Here is an 11,094-nt window from a genome sequence, read left to right as displayed (position 1 = left end):
TGGGTGAAAAATTGTAATTTATTGAAACTCAACTCAAAAAATATAAGATGCTGTAGTGTACAATATATTACACAAAGCACCCTCAGGTGCACATTCAAGTCAAGTAAGAACTCCGTATCCCTTTCCCTAGCCCTCCCACCTGGGATCTTAGTATTTGTTCCATATACAATCATGCACACTTAATTTGAAAAAGGAAGCCCCAATATATTTTGATGTATTAATTAGCACCAAACAAGAGTACAGTTCCATTTCTTTTTTTAATAAACAAACAAAAAAATCCAATCAATAAACCAACTGGAGAGCTAATGGACTCAGCCAATACTGCTGACATAGATATTATACATTCATGTAAATACACAGCCTAGTCTACCCTAAACAACGGTGTGGCTGGTTCTCAGCCTTTGTTCAAGTTGGCAATTGTCCCCATGTTGCAGTGTTGGAGCCAGTCTGTTTCTAAAACAAAATTGCTATTTAGGAACTTCCTACACAAAGCTCATCTGTCTTTTTTGTTGGAAACAAGTCTAAAATTGGTGTGGAAAACTTAGATCTTTCAAGGACAACCACTGGCCGAAGATAATGAAGCTGTTTTAAGGCAAGCTCTCCACAGTCTGTTAATGCTTTGTCCAATACAACCCTCAGGTTTTCCAAGGAAGGAACTGTTCCTGTCTCCGCTACTATCAAAGGTGGGATCGCAGTCAGGTTCTCATGAATTGCAGAGTCACTGGAAGAATGAGGTATGTCAACTTCAGGGTCATTGTCGTTCACCATATTATTTGCCATAACACTCTCTGTTAGGTCATTACTGGGTTGTGAAGAATTACTTAATGTTAAGTGCTCTGAAGGTTCCCAATCATCAAAATCATCTTCTTTCTCTTCACTTTCCTGAATAAATTTCAGAAATGAAGATTCAAATCCCATAGGTTTATAAGTCTTCAAATCAAATGACCTGGGCTGTGGATGCTTCCTAAAATTTTCTTTTGGGACATGGGTTGAGTTTTTTACAGTGTTTTCTTGCCCTGAACTTTGCTGCCCAGTTTCGGAGTCTTTGAGCCTTGGTAAAGGCAGCTGGAAACTTGTGAAGTAAGTCCCACTTTCAGTCCCGCTAGGATTAGGTATGGGATTTTCTATTTTACAAGGAGGAGGCTGAACTATATTACATTGTTCCAAAGAAGTGGTTTCCGAACTATGGTTACATTTCAAAGTTCCTCTGTAGAGCAGATTATCTGCATCAAACACCGGTTTGCTTTCTGTACATCCTTTCTGGCCTCCCTCCCTTTCGCCTGGATGAAGGGAATCCGTGTTCTGGGCGGGTACGCTAATGTCACCTGGGGAATGGCTGTGCTTTGTGTGCTCTGATTCACAGCTATTCTCTTCCTTCTTTATATAGGGCTCTGCTTCAGAAGGGGGCTCCTCCTTAATTTTGGTACCATACTTAACACAGACGACAAGATTTTCCATCTGTTGCTCTAAGTAAGCACTACTCATCTGATGGGTGCGTTTATAATGCCTCACTATGCTGCTCTCCAGCTTCACCACAGACAAGCACCCCTGAACCATGCAGGGGTACTGGGTGTGCTCAGACTGCTCCACACACATATGAAGGGCTTCAGCTCTTGTTTTAAAACTAATTGGAGCCTTCTTTTCTTTGATTAAACTACATTTTTTAGCCTTAGCATTAAAGGATCTCCTGGTAGTCTGATGTTCATGCCCTTGAGTAAGCGCCGTTGGACACACCTTTTCACTCCTTAGCAGCCTTTCATTTGCCACTTTCTGGCTTCTAAACAGATCATCGTAATAGTCCTTATGTCGGTAATATACATGTTGAGAATAATTACTGCGATGGGTGAAAATCTGGCCACAGCCATTAAGATCACAATGAATTTCATAATCCGAATGTATTTCTCCTTCAATATTATGCTGTTCCATCAAGTGGTGCTTCAGCTTGCTGAATGTATAAAACACAGCAGGGCACTGAGGCTGGTTACAGGAAAACCGGGCTGCAGATTCAGCCTCGGAAAGCACTTTAGGCTCTTCAATGTGGTCTAGGTTATGAGAGTCGCTACAGTGCTTCGCAAGAGCTTTGGAACACAGGAAACGTTTGTTACACTCCTTATACTTGCAAGCAAATATCTTTTTACATTTGACAAGTTCCCTTTTGGTTCTTGCTTTGTCTTTCTCTAAACATAACTGTTCTTTGTTGTACTGATGTACAGTTCTGTAATGACGAATCAAGCCTTTCAGATTGGTGAATGAGGAGTTGCAAGTTTTATGGATACAATGGAATGGTTTGTGGTATTTATTCAAAATATAGCAGAGATTTCCTTTAGCAACAGTTCTCCTGCTACCTCGTCCCTCTCGTCCTTCTCGTTCTTCTCTATGGCTACCTATTGGTGACGAAATATCAGAGGTTTTACTTTCTGTTTCTTCGCAAGATGACTCCAAATCTGTTTCGGAACTGCATTCATCCTTTTTAGTGTGACAGTGTGGCTTCTCGGAGTTACTGCTGGGATCACCGCCAAGTTCTGCAGAGCAATCACCTTTCAATCTGTCTACTGAGCATGGGCCTTCATGATCACATTTTTCGTTATCTAATAGTTTGTGAGTTACTCTGTCACTGCCAATTTGATGTTTATTTTTATAATGAATCCTCAGGTGTGTTTTTCTTGTAAATGACCTTTGGCAAATATGACACTGGAATGGAGAATACCGATGTTGAAACATAGTTAACTGAAGGACTTTTTCTTTTGAATAATTATGTTTTTTAAGATAATGCATTAACAAAGCCTCTCTGGTCACAAATTCATATTTGCACCCTTGGAGCTCACAGAAAAAAGGCTTAGCTGCCAACTGTGCAAGGTACTGACTTGGCATATTCTCATCTTGATTCTGAAAATTAAGGTCTGAGATAGTAGGTGAAACCGACTGAAGAGACTTAGCACCGCTGGATGGGTACCCCTGCAATGACCCTGAGAAAGATCCATGTGTTATTGAGTTTTTCAAGCTTAAATGTTTCAAGCGTAACAAAAGTTCCAACATGGTATCCTCTGTACACGGCCGTTTAGAAGCACAAATGGAAGCTTCTGACGAATAACCCTGATATTCTCGCTTGCACTTAATATGAACGTTGTGATCCACACCTTCATCCGGAGAGTCACTGTTTGTATCTGAGCTGGGTTTAGGCTCTGCATCCAACTTTTCAGCTGTCTGATTATGTTCATTACCCGAACAGGGAAAGACATCTTTTGTCTTTATCTTTTTGGGTTTGAAATGGTATGGATGCACCTTCCGCAGATGCTTCTGCATCCCTCTTGCATTTTTGTACGTGGAACCACAGCCATCGAAACCACAGGTAAACTTAGTCCCATCAAAACAAACTGCCACATTGGAACATTTTTCTTTTAAACTGGAGGGCACAAAGACTTTCTCATGAGATAATAATATATCCTGCATGGTTTCAGAGTGATCCAGTGTATCAATTAACTCTTCATTCATGGAAGCTGAAGAGCTATGACTTAACTGATCACTAGAATTACTGTCACTGTTTTCTTTCAGATTTTCTGCAGTTTCTATTTGAGAACTAGCTGATCCTGCGCAGAAAAGAAGATCTTCAGGTAAATGTGATTTATCAGTTTGGTCAAGTAGATGGGGCTGATCGATACAACCTTGCTTTTCACCTGGTGCAGCCTCCTCAAGTTTCACCGATTTCTTCACATCTCCGTTCGAACTTTCAACATTATGCATTGAGAGGTGATCCTGGTATTCAATTTTAGAATAATAGAATTTTTTACAGCCAACAAAGTTGCATGTGTAAGATGCATCCCTAAAGTGTTGTGCTTCGTGGTGGTAAAGCTGTCCCAAGTCACTGAAAACAATATTACAGCCATTTAATTCACATTTATAACGCAGATCATCATGTTTTTGTTTATGGTTAAGTAGTTCATTCACTGATCCAAACCTTGCATAGCAATCTATAGATACACACATATAAGGTTGAGGACCACAGTGCACTTGTTCATGCTCCCGCAGGTGAAAAGCAGACATGAAATGTCGTCGACAATAAGTACACTTCTCTCTTCTGTTTTTCATATCCAAGTAATGCTTGGCATTTTCATCATTATTTTGGTGTTCAGCTTTAAGATGCACACTTAAGTATTTAAACTGCTTAAATACACGGGAACAGTCTGTGCCAGGACATGGGTACAAATCTCTGTCTTGCAAGTGGCAATCTTCTAATTTGCTGAATGTGACATATTCATGAGACTCTCCTTTGGCTTGTTCATCCAACGACTGGTTTTGCTCCAGGGTTGCAGAGGGGCTCTTGGGACAAATCCCCTTTTGAGAGCCTTTCAACAGTAACTTCTTTCTAGAGCGGTCCCTTCTGCTTGGTGGCATTTTAACATGTTCCATCACATGAGGAACAAATATTTCTTTTCTCTTGAATTTTTTAATACAAACCGGACAGGTGTAAATTCCATCTTCCATATGCATCTTAGAATGATGAAGAATCCTGGCCTCTATACATTCCCGCTTACATAACAAACAGAAAAATTTGTACTGAAGCCACCTCTGGTACCTTTCAGAAGAACCAATGGGTTTTTTGTCTCTTTTCTCCTTATGCTGATCTGTCAAGTCTCTTCTTCTGTATTGTTTATCTTCTTTACCTTCCTCATAGTCACTGAGAAATGACTCTAAAACATCTGTGTCATTAATAGACATTTCATAGCCACTTAGATCATCATCAGAATCGGAGGCTTCTTGTCCTAGCAGTTGGTGGCAGTGTCGTTTTAAAGTTTTCCAGTCCCAAAATTCAGGATCAAAAGGCCAGTGGGCCTTTAAAGCCAGTAAGAGCTCACATCGGAGAGAATTTGGAACTGGAGCATTTTCTTCATCAAATTTTTGATCTGGCTGCAAATACAGTTCTTCCAACATATTAAATCCATCCAAACTGGGTTCAATTAAGAATTCTGTAAGCTGACAAGCTCGTCTGACTTCTAAATCTTCTGGTAAAAGACAAGCAATTGTTTTACAAACTGATGCCTTCATTTCTTCATCCTCACTTGATCTGAGTTGAAGAGCTCTGACACATAGTAAAATTGACACCCCAAGACCAGCATCTTGTGCCTATAAGAAAAACGGGGGGGGGGGGGTTACTATTCTTTTTCATTATGGAAATACTACATAACTTTCACTGGTAAGATATACTCCTCAAAACTTTTAGAGTTCTTAAATTTTATCTTTAATCTTTCTTCCTGCAAGTTACATTTAGATCCTTCTTATCTCAACATGCAAAGGACTGGATTAGATGTTACAACCATGAACAATAACAATGTACATTTATAGAGTGTCCAATTTTATAAGGCACTGCATACTAAAGCACTCTCTAACCCTCAAGGAATCTGCTTATATGCCAAATGTATAAACAATAAAGGTACATGAATTCAAAGGAATTCAGGATAAATAAGGTCACTGAAGGATTCAAAAAAGAATTGTCTTAAGCTGGTTAGGAAGGACAGGGGTTAAATAAATGGGTATAAGAGGAAACACCTGTATAAAAGTGAGTCTAGGACCGAATTCAATTGAAGAAACCCATGTGTAATGAACAGCTGGGTGTTTCCAAAATCTTAAGGCTAAAATAAAAGACTGTCCCCATTTCCTCCCCCGCCTTTTTTTTTATAGAGGGGGAAGGGGCAGAGGGAGAGAGAATCTTAAGTAGGTTCCATGCCCAGCCAGAGCCCAATGTGGGGCTGGATCTCACAAACCCTGAGATCATAACCCGAGCTGAAATCAAGAGTCCAATGCTTAACTGACTGAGCCACCCAAGGGCCCCTCCCCATTTCCTCCTAAAAGAATTAGTACTTTAGGGGCGCCTGGGTGGCTCAGGCGTTAAGCGTCTGCCTTCGCCTCAGGGCGTGATCCCAGTATTCTGGGATTGAGCCCCGCGTCGGGCTCCTCCACCTGAAGCCTGCTTCTTCTCTCCCACTCCCCCTGCTTGTGTTCCCTCTCTCTCTGGCTGTGTCTCTGTCAAATAAATAAATAAAATCTTTAAAAAAAAAAAAAAAGAATTAGTACTTTAGTACTAATATAGTACACTATAGGTGTACTGCATCTCAGATTCCCATGGGAAAAACAACAGAAATTTAAAATCTCTCTACAGCAACCGTTCTTAGAAACTAACCAAAAATCAGGAAAAAGATCTGGTTACATGTGATAAAAGGCTAGTGCATACAAGATGACTTATGTAAGAAGTTGAAATGGAATGTGAAAATATTATGAGCAAAGACAAGTGGAATTATATGGCAGAGTGGCTTAAAATACAGTACATAAGAGCATAAGAGTTTTTAAAAAAGTAATCTCAAACAAATAAAATTTAAAAAAAAAAGTAATCTCTATGTCCAACGTGGGGCTCAAATTCACAACTCCGAGATCAAGACCAGTGTGCTCTACCAACTGAGCCAACCAGGTGCCCCAAGAGCATAGAATTTTCAATCAGCCTTTGAACCCCAGCTTCACTGCAGTGCCAAGTTCTTAACTCCTAAGTTGTTGCTGCCTCATCTATAAAATGATAACAGCAGTGGCAGTATTAGATTTTCCTCTTAACATTATTATAAAAATGAAGTAAGATAATATAAAGTGATTACTACATTGCTGGCATATTGTAACTACCCATCAGAATATCATGTAAAATAACTGAGGATAAATTCTACTGTTCAAATCAGTAATCAATCTGTTAAGCAATTATTCTGTGTTGGGTACCATTCCAAATTCTAGGAACACAAAGAAACAACTACCATCAATTTACAGAACCGTTACTACATTCTAGGTACTACTCCAAATACTCTTTTCATACATTATCCTCATTTTATAGATGAAGAAACCAAGGCTCATCACATTAATTGCCAATGTCAGCAGGCAGTGAGCAGAGGAACAAGGATTTAAACTTAAAGCAATCTCTGTGTATAACCTCAGTTCTTAACCACTTTATAAGCCGGTAAGAATTCCAAAGGTTATCTGACACGGTTATAACCTATGCGCCCTGGATATAATATGCCATGCCACTCTTGTTTTCAGCTACCTAGTTAAAAATCAATTTAGTCATGTCCATCAATGCCTTTAAATTCAGCTCTGCATTCCATATCCTAATTCTGATTTATTCACCACTCTTTTAACAAGTAACTTTTTTCTTTTTTTAAAGATTTTATTTATTTATTCGACAGAGATAGAGACAGCCAGCAAGAGAGGAAACACAAGCAGGGGAAGTAGGAGAGGAAGAAGCAGGCTCATAGCGGAAGAGCTTGATGTGGGGCTCGATCCCATAACGCCGGGATCACGCCCTGAGCCAAAGGCAGACGCTCAACCGCTGTGCCACCCAGGCGCCCCTAGACTGTCTTTTGAAAAGTGCTTAGTGATTTCCTAGATTTTACCATTTCAACCAGACTTGGCTGTTCAAGAAAGAATGGACATTCTTTGCTGTTTATCTCAGTCTTCCAAAAAAGGAGTTTAATAATAATTTGTTGAGAACCTATGAGTTATTTTAAAACTTATCAGACCCTCCAAGTCCCCTGTGCTCTGATTTACAAAAGATAATCTTCTATCACATTATGCAATTTGTCTAGTCCTGACTCTGCTGCAAACTAGGTTTAAGATCCTTACAAGTCACATACCTCTAATTTTCAGCTTCTTCATTACTAAAGAGAAGGAATTAAACTAGACAAAGTCTTGTTTTGCAAACAGTAAGCACCGTATGTTAAACCAAAAAGGGCCGCATGGCCAAATAAACTGGATTCATGATGATCCCTCTTCTTATTACTTTCACTTCAAAATACAACCTCATCCACATCCATTCTGTCATACTATTTTTAAAGTCTAACAACTCCAGCGGCGCCTGGGTGGCGCAGCGGTTAAGCGTCTGCCTTCGGCTCAGGGCGTGATTCCGGCATTGTGGGATCGAGCCCCACGTCAGGCTCCTCTGCTATGAGCCTGCTTCTTCCTCTCCCTCTCCCCCTGCTTGTGTTCCCTCTCTCGCTGGCTGTCTCTATCTCTGTCGAATAAATAAATAAAATCTTTAAAAAAAAAATAAAGTCTAACAACTCCAAGCACCTTATTTATTTTTTTTTAAGTAGGCTCCATGCCCAACGTGGAGCCCAACTCGGGGCCTGAACTCATGACCCTGAGATTAAGACCTGAGCTGAGATCAAGAGTTGGATGCTCAACTGACTGAGCCACCCAGGTGTCCCTACTCTAAGCACCTTTATGTGATGATCTGGTTTAAGCTATTTATAGAAAACGGAAGCCCAGAAAATAAAGAGGTACTATTATAAAACCTTCCCCATTACACACTCACTGTTGCCTTCTGCAAGAGGCCTAAACCCCACAGCTTTTCAGTATCATTAACCTGTTCCATCCCAAGGGCTATGTCACTGGTTACTAGCTGTCTCCCAATATCCCCTTTTGCTACAAAAACAGAATGCCTGATTTTTATCTGATTACAAAGTAACCTGAAATAACGAATATATCTCGCCTCCCTTGCAGCTAAATATAGCCATGCGGGTGTGTATTGGAAGGAGTGAGGGAAAGGTGTATCATAGTGTGGTTTGTGTGGTCTGCCCCTCTCTCCTCGCCCCCTGCCACCTTGCTGTCTAGAATGGAGGAGACATGATACTTAGGATTGGAATAGTTAAGTCTCAGATTATGAGATGGAAACCATGTGTTGATGGCAGACAAACAAAAGGAACCTGGGTTTCTGGTATGTGGAGCCACTAACAGCAACCTTGGCCTGTCTGCCTGGATTATCTACCCATATGAAAGGGGGAGAAACTTCCATCCTCCTTAGCTCACTACTATTGTGGGATATCCACCATTCACTGCAGAACTAGATCCTAAGTGAAATAGGCTAGATCACCTCTCTTTAAAAACCTAGAGATGAGTCTCTCAATTTGAAAGGAATTCTATACTCACCTCCCTTCCACCTACCAGTCCACATCTTTTCTACCCTTCAGGCTAGTTATCATGAATTATTATATTGGAAAGTATCCTAGACTAAGATTAAAGAGAAATGGGTTCTGGTTATGCAAGGGGACAGCAAATTCCTTCGTCTGTGTCAGAAACCCATTTTCCCTAGTCCTCTAGTAGCTTTCCCATTTTCTGTGGCTCCTCATGGTAACTCTAAGATGACCCCCCAGTGACCCTCACCTTTGTATGATCTCCTCTCCTCAAGTTTAAGTGGATCCTGTAAATACAGTATCCATTCCTATGATTACGTCATATGGCAAAAAGGACTGTGCAGGTGTAATTAAGGCCCCAAGTCAGTTGATCTTAAGACAGGTGGATTACCTAGGTGGGCCTGACTTAATCATTTAAGCCCTTTAAATCTAGGTTTGGAAGTCAGATTCGGATTAGAATTCCTTATACTTCTGCTGGCTTAAAAATGCAGGTATGGGATGAGGGAGGCTTCTAGTAGCTGAAAACAGAATGTGGCTGACAGCTGTCAAGAAAATGAGGACCTTGGTCCTACAATCAAAAAGAACTGAATTCTGTGAGCAATAAGAATGAACTTAGAAGCGGATTTTCCACAAAGCTTCTAGATAAGAATGCAACCTGGTCAACACCTTGATTTCACCTTTGTGATGCTCTGAGCAGCAAACCTTGCCACGCTGTGCTACACTGTGTCCTACCACACTGTAGCTAACAACTGGGTATTGTTTTAAGTGCTAAGTTTGTCGTAATTTCCATGCAGCAATAGAAAACTAATACTTTCCTTAAAGATTACAAAACTTTTTAAAGGCTGGTTTTAAAACTAATTTTTTAAATAAAGCAAGTTCTGTAATTGCTGGCACATGTTTCTGTGATAGGAGATACAACTGGATTCACAGTGATTAAAAATAATTACCACCTAACTTATCTATCTGACCACAAATTTACTTTTAATAAAATGTTCTACCTTTTCCTGTCTTTACCACTGAAGACCAGACCAACATATTTCAAATAAAGTACAGGATATAGACGTTTAAAACATTAAAGGAGACAGTATGTATCAAAGATACAACTGTGCCTTGACTTTAGTATAATCAATCCTTGAATGTTATCAGAGAAGTAACCCCTAAAACATACCCATTAACCATTACATATATGGGTATGTTGAGAGCTCAGTTATTAGCAAATACTAAAAACAACATAAAAATAGAGCACAGTATAAGATTCATTCTGAATCTCTAGGCTGGTAGTCTTTGTGTGTGTGTATATATACAGCTGAACTCAAAACACAAGGCTTTATACATGGCACCTCATTTCATTTTAGGAAATATTTATTTCCTAAAAATATCTACCTTGTTTCTTATTGGTTTGTACAGAAGTTTACAATTTGTATAGAGTTGATTCTGGAACTGTTCTATTATTTCAAAACTTAGAAAATGTATCACTCCATTCTTAAGGAAAATATAAAAAATACAATTAGATTTTCTTTTCTAGTAATTCAGTTAATATGCAAACAAACACACCTGTAAAAAAAACAGAAAACTGTTCTAGTAAAAGTAGATATAGGGTAGTTGAGGTGACAGCCCAAAAACATAATCTTCCTTTCCTCCAATGGTCTGTCACTTCAAATCACTATTTTCCATTAAGAAAAGCTGTGGATTCCAGAAGATCAATCCGCAGAAATGGCTAATTATGTCCAATTCCACAATCTTATTAAAGCCCATTATTTCTCAATTTCCCTCATCTAAGAGGAGTTGCCTCAGAAGTTATCTCCCCACTCATTTCTTCGTTTTAGGACAATCATCATTAAAAAAGTAAAATTACTCACTTCGGTTTGTATAACTCTAATCAGGCAAAATAAATGCTGCTGTGTTTTAGCTATGACACCAAATTGACGACAGCGCTCCAAAAAAGTGTCTAAAGAAGGGTCAATTCTTCTTTGCAGTTTACTCCAAAAGAGAGTCAATTCCCTATAAAAAGAAAGATTAAGGTAAAACATTTAAAGCAACTGGTATTTGCTGTCCACCTCCCCATCCCATTTTGGTGTTTTGTTATTTATAAAAATAAGTTAATAGTAAGCAAAAACTAGGGAAAAAAAAAGCTATCAATATTCCCTACTGTATC

At 39.4% G+C, this 11,094-nt stretch overlaps 1 protein-coding gene across 1 annotated transcript in view; it reads right to left on the bottom strand.

Moving 5' to 3' along the window:
* RLF (RLF zinc finger) overlaps positions 1-11,094 on the bottom strand; it is an 86,243-nt gene continuing 75,149 nt past the window's right edge. The window contains exons 7-8 of the mRNA XM_002927560.4: positions 10,799-10,940; positions 1-5,121 (exon numbers count right to left, since the gene is read on the bottom strand). Coding sequence (XP_002927606.4) covers positions 472-5,121; positions 10,799-10,940 — 4,792 coding nt within the window. The 3' untranslated portion in view covers positions 1-471. The remainder of the gene's footprint in view (positions 5,122-10,798; positions 10,941-11,094) is intronic.

Source organism: Ailuropoda melanoleuca, chromosome 2, assembly GCF_002007445.2.
Source record: "Ailuropoda melanoleuca isolate Jingjing chromosome 2, ASM200744v2, whole genome shotgun sequence".
In the NCBI taxonomy this organism is placed as follows: domain Eukaryota; kingdom Metazoa; phylum Chordata; class Mammalia; order Carnivora; family Ursidae; genus Ailuropoda; species Ailuropoda melanoleuca.
Note: the sequence above shows the minus strand (reverse complement) of the source record. Positions and strands in the feature narration are given on the sequence as shown.